The sequence below is a fragment of the Enhydra lutris genome, unplaced genomic scaffold (genome assembly GCF_002288905.1).
Source record: "Enhydra lutris kenyoni isolate GAN:26980312 unplaced genomic scaffold, ASM228890v2 scaffoldscaffold68, whole genome shotgun sequence".
NCBI lineage: Eukaryota > Metazoa > Chordata > Mammalia > Carnivora > Mustelidae > Enhydra > Enhydra lutris.
The window spans coordinates 9,361,376-9,377,365 of NW_019154152.1; the positions used below are offsets into that span (position 1 = coordinate 9,361,376).

The 15,990-nt window shown below is 37.8% G+C and overlaps 1 protein-coding gene across 1 annotated transcript; it reads right to left on the reverse strand.

Moving 5' to 3' along the window:
* Positions 1 to 336: 336 nt before the first annotated feature.
* On the reverse strand, positions 337 to 1,294 carry LOC111159527 (olfactory receptor 52Z1-like). The gene is given in 2 exon segments (XM_022522051.1): positions 337 to 501; positions 503 to 1,294. Coding segments are annotated over 2 exon segments (957 nt in total).
* Positions 1,295 to 15,990: the final 14,696 nt, after the last annotated feature.

The following is a 15,990-nucleotide window of genomic DNA, read 5'->3' on the forward strand; positions in this document are numbered from 1 at the left end:
TTTTTAGGGTGTGGTTTGTGTTTTCCTATTTTTTACTTTTCTTATTTTTCTGTGTCAATATGAAATTGAAGATAGTGATTGAGTTAGTGTGCTTTAAGTCTGTTGTAACTAAACTCAAAATTTACAGAGTCTAAGGTGTCCCTGGTCTGATATTGTCCTGAAGAAAATCAGCAATAGAATAAATGAATAAGTAAATAAGTTTTTAATATGATCTCAAAAAACTATTATTGTCTTCTTGTAATGCTGGCATAATATAAGATGTCTGATATAATTTGAGGTACTCTACAATTGGTGGAGTTACATAGAAAAATGAAAAATTAAATTGTATAGTTGAAATCAGCATAATTTCTTGCTCACAGAAAAGATATGGATAAACTTCTCCTGAATTTGCTTAGTCTTAACTCCGTAAATAATTGGGTTGAGAGTGGGTGGTACCACCACATAAAGATTGGCAAGGAGGATATGTACATGAAGTGGTATATTGTGGCCCCCAAATCGGTAGAGCAAAGAATGAAAAAAAGGCCGGAGTATAGAACAGTAAGATAACACAGACATGGGAGCCACAAGTACCCAGAGCCTTGAGTCGGGCATCTTGGGAAGGAATTCTAAACACAGTACGGAGTATAAGAGCATAGGAAATGATGATAAACACCACATCCAGGCATGTAGAAAATAGCGCTACAATCACACCATAGTATATGTTGACTTTGATGCTATCACAGGCGAGCCTGGCAATGCCCATATGTTCACAGTATGAGTGATGAATAATATTCCTCCCACAATAAGTAAGCCGATAAACCAGAAAAACCAAGGGGAAGCAGATGAAGAAACTCCTAATCACAGATGCAATACCCATTTTTCCAATGACTGAGGGGGTTAGAATAGTAGTATATCTTAGTGGATAACAGATGGCTACATAGCGGTCGAATGCCATGGCCAGCAATATGGCAGACTCTGCCACAAAGATGAAGTGTAGAAAAAACATCTGGGATACACAACAACCAAAAGAAATACCCCCATCTTGGAGCCAGAAGATTGCTAACATCTTTGGCGTGGTGACTGTGGAGAGAAAGATATCTGCCAGGGCCAACATGGACAAGAAAAGGTACATGGGTTCATGAAGACTGCATTCAGTAAATATCAGGAATAATAAGAGGGTGTTGCCTATGACAGCAACTATGTACATGGAACAGATGGGAATGGAAATCCATATGTGTGCATCTTCTAGTCCTGGGAAACCAATCATAGTGTACCAAATATCTCTAAGGTTGCTGTGGTTTGAAGAGATTGCCATATTTTACTCAGTCTGCTGATACTGGACACTAGAAGAAGAGAAAGAAAGAGAGTGAAAATCCAGAGTTATTTTTATCAGGTTTGGGTACGAATCTTGGCATTGGAATAAAGTATTGCTTTAAAAAAGAATCAGTAATCAGTAATGATTCAAGGATGATCATTCAAGGATGATTCAGATCGGCTTCACTGATGTGAAAGTTACCATGACCGTATAGAGCTGATGCTATGGTAATGCTAATGGTTATAACTATAATAATAACAAAAATTATGGGTTTATAATTTGGTCTAGACACTATGGTTGATGCATTATACTTATTGACTTAGCATCATACATGAAGTCTCTTAAATACTCTTGCACATCATGGTTTTCCTTCTCATTTGACTGGTCTTTTCCAATGATAATTCTCAGTTTCTTTCTGGTTATTAATCACACACTCCAGAAATAAAGAGTTCAGAATACTAGTGTGGCATTTGGAGAGTTCAACCACTAAGTCAGTAACAACCATTATTTCTGTAATTCAATATAAAGTCTTTCATCACCAAGTGAAAAAAACTTGGAGAGAAAGAGAAAGATATATCGCAATAGCCCTTGCTTTGCATCCTGCTGTATTAACTTATCATGGTTCATATTGGAATCATATTCTCTCTTTCCGTAGTCCTAGTATGCACATGTTTCAGTTAAAACAATACTGTGCAAAGCAAGAGCTCCTATGACATCATTCTAACTCAGCAGATAGTATCCTTTTACACACATTACATCCTCCCTTCATTCTCTCTTGTCTACACTGCCTTTTTTCCTCCTATTTATTCCTTCCAGCTTGTGTTCAAATATGTGTCATTTCCTTCCCCCCCTTTTTTTCTTTTCTGGTCAAACTTGAATTTTTACCAGAGAAAAGAAAAGGGCAACTCATAGGTAAGGAAATAACAACAACGAAAAATGAGTTGCAAACTCATGCAAGAGTTGTAAGTTAAGGAATATTTCTTTAAGTTCATTCTGTGACTAATACTATGCTAAGGAAGGAATTGAATATAAACTACACATATCCTTTAAAATTTATATGGAATCAGAAGAGGCCCCGAATTGCTAAGGAAATGTTGAAAAAGAAAAACAAAACTGGCGGCATCACATTACCTGATTTCAAGCATTACTACAAAGCTGTGATCACCAAGACAGCATAGTACTGGCATAAAAACAGACACATAGACCAGTGGAACAGAGTAGAGAGCCCAGATATGGACCCTCAAGTCTATGGTCAAATAATCTTTGACAAATCAGGAAAAAATATATAGTGGAAAAAAGACAGTCTCCTCAATAAATCGTGCCGGGAAAATTACACATATCCTTTATTTCAAGGATCTCTTACCCTTGTGAGGATCATGGGACATAGACAAAAGTAACCTCCAAAGCAGATCAGGATAAGAATGATGGGAGACATGAAGTCACATGTATATAACACAGAAGAGACATTACCTTTTACTAGAGGGTGAGGCAAAGATTCACTGAAGTGTTGTCACTAGATCCATTTATCTGAAAACCTTTAGGCTTCCAAGAGACTACCATTAGAAAAAAGAACCAAGACAAATAAAAACCTAAAATGAGGAATGTCTTAAGTCATTGTAAAAATCAAGTCATGTAGTGTATCAAAGGCTTAAACACTTGAGAAATATGACTGGACAAGTAGATTGTGCCTTAAGGATTCATAGTTTTAAAAGTCAAGCTAACAGCTTTGGGTTTGTTTCTCTATACTAAGAATTGATTTCTTATTCAACAATATTTCCTGAATATCTAATATTTTACCATAGTCTTAAGGAGAACATAATGGGATCAAAATTTAAGATTTACCCTTTCAGAGAAGTTTTTGCTGATGGGTAATATGCTTATTTCTTATTCTCTACTTCCCAGTAGCACACCAGTATAATTCCTAGTGGCAAGTTTTGTAGTATTTTTCACCACTCTGTCTCAAGTTCCATGATAGCTATGAGTATATCTCCAAAATCTAATATATTTTTGTTGAGTAAACATGGTTTAAAAAACAAAAAGATGGATTGAAGAGATGAAGGATAACTACCTCAGTTAATGTACGAAGCTTTTGCAACAAATCAAGCAGAACTAAGAATTTGGTTTTAAGAGTAAAAAAGGGGGGATAGAGAAGAAATGTGTTTAAAAAAAATAAAATGGAGAATTCCAAGTGATAGGTTATATGAGGCAAAAATGAAAGGCAGAATAACATTTGAGACCTACTGTCTGGGAAAATGTGATGCTACTAACCAACATAGAGAATAAAGTAGGAGATGCAAGACTCAGAGAAAGTTAAAGCAATTGTTTTGAAGCTATTAACATATGATGTGCCTATGGAACCACTAAGGAAATAAATCTGGCACACTATCAAACCTGCATAGTGCAGTGGAAGAGAACTGGACTAGGCATGAGGCTCTATCTGAGCTGATGCCTCAGTTATCCCATGAACCAACTGGGACCTTGGGGGAGGCATTTCACCCTTCCAAATTCTTTGCCCATATAATTTGGAACAACTAGCTCATAGCTACTTCTAGGTACAAAAGACTAAAATCCAATCATGGAACTGGAGCTTAAAAATACATACATACATATCAGGCCATATGTTTCAGTTTAGTATAACTGTAAATCATTCTATTAGATTCAAAAAAGAAAGACTTAAGAAGAGAAGAGTTATGGTATTAAATCTCTACCCTAGCTGCATGTCCAGTATGTAGTCCATTTGATCACAATGACAGCCTTCAATCACCTGGGCTTTTAACCGAAAAAACATGTTGTACTCCCCATATTATATATACTGTTTAACTAATGTTTGAGTATTTACCATGAGTTATATCCTGTGTTAACTACTTTCTATAATTAAGTGTTCACAAAATGCCATTTAATTATAATAAGAACCCAACAGAATGGTTACTGGAATGGTTTCCACTTCACACTTTAGGAAACTATGACATAACTAGTTTGAATAATTTGTCCAACCTAGTATCTATCCAAGCAAAGTTTCAAACTCAAGTTCTCTTGCTTAAAAAAACCCATGCTTATTTTTTTTTAAAGATTTATTTATTTATCTATTTGACAGAGAGATAGAGATTGCAAGTAGGCAGAGAGGCAGGCAGAGAGAGAGGAAAGCAGGTTCCCTGCCGAACAAAGAGCCCGATGCGGGGCTTGAACCCAGGACCCTGAGATCATGACCTGAGCCAAAGGCAGAGGCTTAACCCACTGAGCCACCCAGGCGCCCCCCTCCATGCTTATTTTAATACACCGTTTCATTTGCCACTAGTGAGCACTCCCTTCTTCAAACTTTCCTCTTCTTCACTTGTCTTGACCCCATCGTATTCTTGTCTGCCTAACAATTTTCACAATTCTGATTTTTTTCCCAATATTATTTTTCTTATTCTTTCCAGTGGTGGTAGTGGTGATGATGATGATGATGATGGTTCATTGTCACTCCCCAATTGTTGTGTTGAGAGTAGGATGTGAAATAAAAATATTAGATATTCACTAGTTTCTAGTGAAAAATATTAGACTTTCATTAGTGGCTAGTACAATTTCAAAGAATTGGTGAAGGTAAAATCTTACAACTGATTGCAAGCTATTGGGTGTGTGAGAGATGAAAACAGCAGTGGTGAACAGCTCTTGAGAAGATTGGCACTGAAGGAAATGAAAACAGTAACTGGAAGGATCAAAAGGTACTGGAAAGTGTTCTTTTGAACAAGAGATGAACATGTCCATTGATGTCAGAGGAGTTTGTGAAGAAGAATTTGAAGCAAGAAAATGAACAAATTCTGGGATCAAGGCCCCCTGATGACAAAAGATAATTCAACCAGGTTATTATATGGGTGTTCTGCTTCTTCCATTGAAGCCAAAAGTGGTCAGAGAAGTATTAAGGGAGATATGAAAGATTTTCACAAGACTCACATTCAATCCAGATATTTATAATAAAATAAAAGATGATGATTATTATAGTTAATGCCAAGCTCATGTGGGGGAAAAAAAGAAATCTGGAAGAGAGGCTATTGAAAGAAGGGGTATAGAGCAGAAAATAATAATGAATAAACAATTGCCCAACAGTAGTGAAGGTTATTAAGGTAAGAAGAAAGAAAGATTTTGTAGGAGAGCTAAGGGTATCCTAGCAGAAAGAGAAATTACACATGGCCAGGGGGGCAACTGACTTCTCACCAGGAAAGTTCAACTTTCCAGGGTCAAGCACAGTCAGACAGAGAGAGGGGATCTAATCACAGGAAGAGAATCAATGTCCAGCATTTGAAGGAAATGTTGGGTGGAAGGACAAATGGCTTATAAAGACTGATGAGATGCCATGGATCCCCAAAAGAAAGATCAGGTTTGATCAGAGAGGGAATTGTTGCCTGCTTCAGCTGATGCTAGTCAATAAGAGATTCTGTTATTGGTCTTTCTAACTTCTTACTTCTTGGAATCCAGGTAGGCAGTGATCTTCTCCATTCATCTTTTTCTCTTGTGTGCACTCTACTCACTTTCCTTTCAGAAGTACTGAGGATACCACATTTTAAATGCACATGTTGTGATGAGCACTGGGAGTTATACACAACTAATGAAAAGTTGAACACTACATCAAAAACTAATGATGTACTATATGTTAGCTAACTGAATATATTAAATGAATATGCACTAATATATTAAAGTAAATCCCACAAAGCCACAGAAATGAGCTGATTTTGAAAACCAGCTTAGATAGCAACTCAACCACAGTTCCTGATAAGATGAGATGGCATAACCCTTATAGTCTGTGGTCAAGGCTCCCTTTCTCACAGTCAGTCATTTAATTCTGTTCTAGGAATCATCCAGAACCCCAGTATATAATTCTAATATAATTCACATATTTTCCCTTTCTCTCTAACACTGCGTACCTCGTTCAAAGCAACATTCTGCTGTAACTGCGGTAACACATGAACAAACTATGGCAGGAGAGGCCACAAACAATGAGCCAACTGATCTGAAAACCTGTTACCCTCTTATCAGAGATAGCCAAAACTTTGTCAGACACTTGCAGTCCAATAGAGCTCATGGATTATTTACTAAGAAGTAAGTTTCACTTAAATGCTCTCCTTTTTCTCCCTCTTTCTTCCCAACCATTTATATCTTTCTCATACCCTTGACCTCTGCATTATGTCCTATTTTATCATTTACATTTTATTTCCCACCGTAATTCTTCCCTGCCCCAAATATATAGATAAGCCTCTCCCCCCAAATAAAAAAAACAGCAAGTAAAAGCTTTCATAAACTGGCCACAACTTCTAGCCTTATGTCCCAACTCCTTTTCTGCTTTGGATGAAATGAGGTGAACCTCTTCTGCACTAAATTGTTCCCAAAGGGTTTTAACCAGCAAGTTGAAAGTAAATAAAGAAAACCAAACAGACAGATGTCTTCTGGAGAAGAACCTAAAATCATCATCATGATCATCATCATCATCTCAGGGATCTTTCTTCTCTTGTAAGAAATCTTATGCGACTGACTGTAGTCAGGCAACAAAGCCCCAGACACTTTTCTTCTGCTAAGCCCATTTTTTAATTAACCCAACTTTCACATTCTGAACTAATTCTTCCTCACAGAGATTGCCTGTGTCAAGAGCCATATACCATCTTTCAATTAACACTTCATTAACTTGAAAGAGTATGGTCTGTCCAGGTAGCCAGATATTCATCTTAATAACAAATATCATTTCACAGGCATTGGACATGCCTCCACCACTCCCATGGATCTGCTTAAGCCATGACCCTGGGAAGGCATATATACATAGGCATATATAGCAGGAAAACAAAACAAAACAAAACAAAAACAAAAAACACCATACAAATTCTTTCCTCTGTACCAGGAGTACGCCTAATCTAAAACCTGAGATTCAGGACACCTTCAGAACATAGCAGTCACTTACTGCCCAGTATGAAATACCAGGGGCTTATTACCTCCTTTGTTTAGCAACTGAACCAAGGCCCTGAAAGATAAGCTGGATGTTCTTGGTTGAGACATTGGCTCTGAGGCTGGTTTTATAGCTTTCTCTATCCCCGGAGACCTAAAACCCGGGAGAAATGGGGAATCTAATGAAGTGTCTATGGTCTTCTGAGCCCTTGATTTTTTAGTAAGGTCAAGAAAGAACCAATGATGGAGTAAGTAGATAGGCTTGTGGGAAGAGGGAATTAATGGCAGCCCTTTCAACAACAATAATCAACACTGAGAGTACTCTGATAGATATGAACAAATCACAGAAATATGGGATGTTGTTGAGGTTTCCACTTATTCAATGTATGAGTTTTTGGGAGAGTGTGATTTCAGAGAAGAGGGTCTATTTTTTAGTGTCAGGGAAATATGAGCCTAGAATCTACTACCTCCTGAAAAATAGCATAACATCCATGGGGAGAGATAGAGAAATTTATCATGAAATATTTTTCCTAAATTTTACTAAATCTGTGTCAAACACAAATATATAAACTAATATAAAACGCTCGAACCCAGCTCACTGACTAGCAGAGAAAGGGAGATATACATGTTGGGGAAAAATGTCCTTTAAGACCAACCACTACTGCCATAAAACTTACGAAGTTTAAAACATATTTTGGATGTAACAATTCTTTTAAAATCACCAAGTTTCCTGGTATTTTACCATTGGCTGGATGAGGATATTGAAGTACAAAAAGTCCAGTCACTTGGTTTACCTGCACATATAGTAAAAAATCAAGCTGAAAATCAAATGCAGGTTCTATTCTGCCAAATATCATGCTCTTCTTAGGCTACCCCTTATTATTAATAAAACTTTAGAGTAATCAAGTAAAAGAAGAAACGCTTCTCCATCAGAATTAAAACCATTCATTAGAAGCTAGGAAGTGTTCAGTGTAATTTACTTTTTGTATGTGAAATATTATGCAATAGTATATGACGGTATGGATTATAATTATACTATAGGGCAAGGATCCAATACCACATTATGGACCCACCTAATGAAGAATTGTAAGATTACAAAGAAGGACCCCATGTTTTAGGATTTTTTAAAAAGATTTTATTTATTTATTTGTTTGAGAGAGAGAGAGAGAAAGCACGAATGGGGGAGAGAAAGAGGGCCAAGCAGACTCCTTGCTGAGTGGCGAGCCTGATGTAGGGCTCAATCCCAAGACAGAAAAACCCCATTTTTAAAGGAGGATAAATCAATGTGACAATTGATCTATCTGTACACCTGTATAGATATATGACACTGTATAGCGTCAATCAGGTGTAATCAGACAAAGATTTTCTCTGCCCTGTACGATAACTCTACCCCATCCTTTCTGATGCCCTCATGCAGTTTGTTCAGGAATCAGTACACTCCAGCAGCACAGTGGATGCTGTACACTTCTTCTGTATAGTAAGGCCAAGTACACTGGTACAATATGCTTAGTTCATGCCCTACAGAAATGAGATAAGGGTGTTGAGAAGCCAGATTAAGGTCTGATTAGGGATAGAGAAAGCTCTGAATCTCTAATGTCTTACATTCTTGACAAATACATGTTTCCCCCTACTTAAAAGTGAAAGCATTCCAATGAAAACTTTTGGAAGCCAAGATGATGTAAAGTGAAAAAGCAATTAATTTTATATGAAAAAAATGTTAGCATTCCCAGATCCACAACATAATGCCTCTTAAGCTTTTCTGATTCCTTAGGACACATCTTGTTAAAGAATGCACAAAATAAATGAAGATAAAGAACAGATGCTCACAGACATGGCTCAGAGCCGTGAGGGCTTGATGTTGAGATGCTGAGTGTGGCTCCTGGAGAAGGATTGTGGTTCCTGGGGAAGAAGCCTGGTGGTGCACCACTCTGGCTGCTCAGGGTCTGAGCGGCCTCTGTAAGGACTTGGCTCCCTGCAGCACAAGCACAGAATGCTAGTTTCGAGTTTTGCCTTTTCAGACAGTGAAAGCTGTCTTAGGATTTCTTTTGTTTAGCAAAAACAGATACTAATAGAGGTCTTTCATAAATGCAAAGTACTGTTTAAACTTTTTAAACATTCATTGCTCTTCACAAGTGTGTCTTAATCCCCAGAAATATGGTGCCATGGTCTTCATAAAACTGCTTTCAGTGTTACAAAATCAGATGACTTGTATTATTTTCTTATTCTGTCCGCCCACCTAATCTCACCATTCTTAAAAATTTTTCTTTCAATGACTATTATTGATCTTTCTTTCTTTTTATTTCATCTAGATTTTCAAATTTATTGTCATTAAGCTATTGCTGATTTTTTTCTCTTCATTATGATTTTCTTTTTTTTTTAAATTCTTTTCAGTGTAACAGTATTCATTGTTTTTGCACACAACCAGTGCTCCATGCAATACGTGCCCTCCCTAATACCCACCACCTGGTTCCCCCAACCTCCCACCCCCCACCTCTTCAAAACCCTCAGGTTCTTTTTCAGAGTCCACAGTCTCTCATGGTTCACCTCCCCTTCCAATTTCCCTCAACTCCCTTCTCCTCTCCATCTCCCCATGTCCTCCATGTTATTTGTTATGCTCCACAAATAAGGGAAACCATATGATAATTGACTCTCTCTGCTTGACTTATTTCACTCAGCATAATCTCTTCCAGTCCCATCCATGTTGATACAAAAGTTGGCTATTCATCCTTTCTGATGGAGGCATAATTCTCCATAGTGTATATGGACCACATCTTCCTTATCCATTCATCTGTTGAAGGTCATCTTGGTTCTTTCCACAGTTTGGCGACTGTGGCCATTGCTGCTATAAACATTGGGGTACAGATGGCCCTTCTTTTCATTACATCTGTATCTTTGGGTTAAATACCCAGTAGTGCAATTGAAGGGTAATAGGGAAGCTCTAGTTTTAATTTCTTGAGGAATCTCCACACTGTTCTCCAAAGCGGCTGCACCAACTTGCATTCCCACCCACAGTGTAAGAGGGTTCCCCTTTCTCCACATCCTCTCAACACATGTTGTTTCCTGTCTTGCTAATTTTGGCCATTCTAAGTGGTGTAAGGTGGTATCTCAATGTAGTTTTAATTTGAATCTCCCTGATGGCTAGTGATGATGAACATTTTTTCATGTGTCTGATAGCCATTTGAATGTCTTCATTGGAGAAGTGTCTGTTCATATCTTCTGCCCATTTTTGATATGATTATCTGTTTTGTGTGTGTTGAGTTTGAGGAGTTCTTTAAAGATCCTGGATATCAACCTTTTGTTTGTACTGTCATTTGCAAATATCTTCTCCCATTCCGTGGGTTGCCTCTTTGTTTTGTTGACTTTTTCCTTTGCTGTGCAGAAGCTTTTGATCTTGATGAAGTCCCAAAAGTTCATTTTAGCTTTTGTTTCCTTTGCCTTTGGAGACATATCTTGAAAGAAGTTGCTGTGGCTGATATCAAAGAGGTTACTGCCTATGTTCTCCTCTAGGATTCTGATAGATTCCTGTCTCACATTGTGGTCTTTTATCCATTTCGAGTTTATCTTTGTGTACGGTGTAAGAGAATGGTCGCGTTTCATTCTTCTACATATAGCTGTCCAGTTTTCCCAGCACCATTTACTGAAGAGACTGTCTTTTTTCCACTGTATATTTTTCCCTATTTTGTCGAAGATTATTTGACCATAGAGTTGAGGTACATATCTGGGCTCTCTAATCTGTTCCACTGGTTTATGTGTCTGTTTTTATGCCAATACCATGCTGTCTTGGTGTTCACAGCTTTGTAGTAAAGCTTGAAATCAGGTAACGTGATGCTGCCAGTTTTATTTTTGTTTTTCAGCATTTCCTTAGCAATTTGGGGTCTCTTCTGATTCCATACAAATTTTAGGATTATTTGCTCCAGCTCTTTGAAGAATACCGGTAGGATTTTGATTGGAATGGCATTAAAAGTAAAGATTGCTCTAGGCAGTATAGACATTTTAACAATGTTTATTCTTCCGATCCAAAGGCATGGAATGGTCTTCCATCTTTTTGTGTCTTCTTCAAATTCTTTCATGAGTGTTCTATAGTTCTTCAAGTATAGATCCTTACCTGTTTGGTTAGGTTTATTCCCAGGTATCTTATGGTTCTTGGTGCTATAGTAAATGGAATCGATTCTCTAATTTCCCTTTCTGTATTTTCATTGTTAGTGTATAAGAAAGCAACTGATTTCTGTACATTGACTTTGTATCCTGCCACATTACTGAATTGCTGTATGAGTTCTAGTAGTTTGGGGGTGGAGTCTTTTGGGTTTTCCATATAAAGAATCATGTCATCTGTGAAGAGAGAGAGTTTGACTTCTTCATTGCCAATTTGGATACCTTTTATTTCTCTTTGTTGTTTGATTGCTGTTGCTAGGCCTTCTAATACTATGTTGAACAAGAGTGGTGAGAGTGGGCATCCTTGTAATGTTCCTGATCTCAACGGGAAGGCTGCAAGCTTTTTCCCATTGAGGATGATATTTGCTATGGGTCTTTCATAGATTTTATGAAGTTCAGGAATGTTCCCTCTATCCCTGTACTTTGAAGGGTTTTAATCAGGAACAGATGCTGAATTTTGTCAAATGCTTTTTCTGCATCAAATGAGAGGACCGTGTGGTTCTTCTCTCTTCTCTTATTGATTTGTTCTATCACATTGACTGATTTGTGAATGTTGAACCATCCTTGTAACCCAGGGATGAATCCCACCTGGTCATGGTGGATAATCTTTTTAATGTGCTGTTGGATCCTGTTTGCTAGGATCTTGTTGAGAATCTTAGCATCCATATTCATTAGTGATATTGGTCTGAAATTCTCCTTTTTGGTAGGGTCTTTGCTTGGTTTGGTTTGGGGATCAGGGTAATGCTGGCTTCGTAGAAAGAGTCTGGAAGTTTTCCTTCTGCTTCAATTTTTTGAAACAACTTCAGGAGAATAGGTGTTATTTCTTCTTTGAAAGTCTGGTAGAATTCCCCAGGGAATCCATCAGGTCCTGGGCTCTTGTTTTTTGGGAGGTTTTTGATCACTGCTTCAATCTCGTTACTAGATATCAGTCTATTCAGGTTGTCAGTTTCTTCCTGGTTAAATTTTGGGAGTTTATAGTTTTCCAGGAATGCATCTATTTCATCTAGGTTGCTTAGCTTATTGGCATATAACTGTTGATAATAACTTCTGATGATTGTTTCTACTTCCTTGGTGTTAGTTATGATCTCTCCCTTTTCATTCATAATTTTATTAATTTGGGCTTTCTCTCTTTTCTTTTGGATTAGTGTGGCCAATGGTTTATTGATCTTAATTGATTCTTTCAAAAAACCAGCTTCTAATTTCATTGATATGTTCTACTGTATCTCTGGTTTCTACCTCATTGATCTCTGCTCTAATCTTGATTATTTCCCTTATGTGTGGAGTTGGTTTGATTTGTTGTTGATTCTCCAGTTCTTTAAGGTGTAGAGACAGTTGGTGTGTTCTGGATTTTTCAATTTTTTTGAGGGAGGCTTGGATGGCTATGTATTTCCCCCTTAGGACCGCCTTTGCCATATCCCATAGGTTTTGGACTGAAGTCTCTTCATTCTCGTTGGTTTCCATGAATTGCTTCAGTTCTTCTTTGATCTCCTGGTTGATCCAAGCATTCTTAAGCAAGGGGTCTTTAGCTTCCAGGTGTTTGAGTTCTTTCCGAACTTTTCCTTGTGATTGATCTCCAGTTTCAAAGCATTGTGATCTGAGAATATGCAGGGAATAATGTCAGTCTTCTGGTATCGGTTGAGTCCTGCTTTGTGACACAGTATGTGGTCTATTCTGGAGAAGGTTCCATGTGCACTTGAGAAGAATGGGTTTTATGTTGTTTGAGGGTGGAATGTTCTGTATATATCTATGAGATCTATCTGGTCCAATGTGTCATTCAATGCTCTTGTTTCTTTATTGATTTTTTGCTTGGATGATCTATTACTGAGAGGCATGTTAAGATCTCCTACTATTAATGTATTCATATCAATATGACTCTTTATCTTGATTAATAGTTTTCTTGTGTAATTGGTTGCTCCCATATTGGGGGCATAGATATTTACAATTGTTAGATCATCTTGGTGGATAGTCCCTTTAAGAATTATGTAGTGTCCTTCTTTATCTCTGACTACAGTCTTTAGTTTAAAATCTAATTTATCTGATATGAGAATCACTATCCCGGCCTTCCTTTGAGGCCCATTAGTATGAAAGATGCTTCTCCATCCCTTCACTTTCAGTCTGGGTGTATCTTTAGGTTCAAAATGGGTCTCTTGTAGACAACATATGGATGGGTCCTGTTGTTTTATCCAATCTGCAACCCTGTGTCATTTTATGGGCACATTTAGGCCATTCACATTGAGAGTGATTATTGATAGATATGTTTTTATTGACATTGTGTTACCTTTGAAGTCTTTCTTTCTGTAGATTGTCTCTATATTTCTGTTCAATGGTATTTTTAGGATTTTTTCCCTTTTATAGAACCCCCCTTAATATTTCCTGCAGTGTCAGCTTGGTGGTTGCATAGTCTTTTAAGCCTTGCCAGTCTTGAAAACTCTTTATCTCTCCATCCATTTTGAATGTCAGTCTTGCTGGATAAAGTATTCTTGGCAGCATGTTCTTCTCATTTAGTGCCCTGAATATATCTTGACAACCCTTTCTGGCTTGCCAGGTCTCTGTGGACAGGTCTGACGTTATTCTGATGGGCTTTCCTCTGTATGTAAGGAGCTTCTTTGTCCTGGCTTCTTTCAAGAGGGTCTGCCTACAATTATAATTCTTCATTCTTACTATTAGGTGTCTCGAGGACTTTTGAGAATCTATAATCTTGGGGGGAAACTGTTCTGCCTCTAGTGCATGAACGCTGGTTCCATTCGTGAGATTGGGAAAATTTTCACAGAGAACTTGTTCCACTGTATCTTCTGGACTTCTTTCTTTCTCCTCCCCTTCAGGGATTCCAATAATTCTGAAATTGGAATGTTTCATGGCATCATTTATTTCCCTGATTCTGTTTTCGTGGCTTCTAAGCTATTTGTTTGAGGCTTCCTCCTGATCCTTTCTCTCTATCTGTTTGTCCTCCAGATCACTAATTCTATCTTCTGTCTCAGTTACCCTAGCTTTGAGAGAATTTAGATTAGATTGGAACTCATTGAGAGCATTTTGAACTTCATCACTGGTGGCTTTCAGTTCCGCCCTAACATTGTGAACATCATCCCTGGTGGCTTCCAGTTCTGCCCTAATCAATTCCGTTTGGTCATCCATGGCTTTCTCCAACCTAGCTATTGCCTGGATAATTGTTAGCCTGAATTCTCTTTCCGACATATTGTCTATGTTGATAGCCATTAGCTCTGTTGCAGAAGGCCCATCCTCTGTATTTTTCTTCTCTTGGGCATTCCTCCTCCTAGTCATTTTGGTGAGAGATGACTGAACGGATGTAGCTGGATGTATCAACCGTGGTGCATTCAAGGTGCACCCTGGAACGCTTCTGAGCAATCAGGATTCCCCACCCAAACGAGAGAAAAAAGAAAAGAAAAAGAAAAAAAGAGAGAGAGAGAGACAGGAAAAAAAGGGAAGATAAAAGAGAAGGCTCAGCCCAAATGGGCCCCAAGGTAAGATTTATGAGGTATACAAACAAAAGCAGACAAACAAAAAGACTGATAAAAGTATATGACAAGAGGAAAAAAAAAAAAAATATATATATATATATATATATATATATATGAAAGCAAAAAAGGAAGAACCTCATCAAAAAGAACCCCAAGTATAAGATTTATATACTATCAGGACAAACAAATACACAGAAACACTGGTGGAAGAAAAAGATGGGAGAGTGGTTATAAATTCTCTGTGTGGGCAAGGAAGGTTATTTTGATTCTTCCTGGGTGTATCTTGATATCTTTGTTAAAGGATTCAACTTTCCTAAGATAAAGGGGGATTAAAAATTGGTTTACCTATAGGGGTAGCATTGATTGGGGAAAGGGGATTACCTTGAAGTTTAACTCTATATGAATATTAGAAAATAAAAATTAAAAAAGAATAAACTAGACTAAACTCAACTAAAATTTTAAAAAAATTAAAAAAATAGAAAAGCAAAAGAAAAACACAGGTGTATGTATCAAAAAGTTCCTGTTAGAAGGTTATTATGGAATTTGATGTACTGGACATCTCACTGTGATGGTAAATAGGTTAAAAAAATTATCTATATATAAAAAAAAAATGAACCAGTATAGTGGGAATGAGTTAAAACTAAAAGTTGTATCTATGTAGTAGTGGTGGTTGTTCTCTTGTAGTCTTTTTTTTTTTTTTTTTTTTTTCTTTCCTGGTTGGTTTTCTGGGGGAGGGGCCTGCCACGTGGGTTTTCAGTCAATGATGTTCCCTGAGTTAAGTCCTCCCACCCCCCTCAAGGGGGTGGGCTCTGAGGAAACCAGTTTTTTCAAGCTTTTGTTCTCTGGACGTTTTTATGTTTGTTCATTTGTTTTCTCTCACCTTGACAGCTTTTGATGGTTTTTGGAGGTTTAGAGGAAAGCAAACTGCACCCCGACCTCCCTCTCAGAGAGAAGTCTCAGTCTGCCCTCCTGTGGGTGCTGCAGAGCACATAAGGTCCCCCTCAGCTTCTGGCAGAGCAGGTTCTGAGTTGCGGTCCCTGGGAACACAGGATCTCCTGAATATACCCAAAACGATGGCAGCGGCGGCTGTTTGGGCAGCTCCAGACCACCACCGAGATTCTAAGCAGTGATCGCACACTGAGATTTTCCCACTGACCC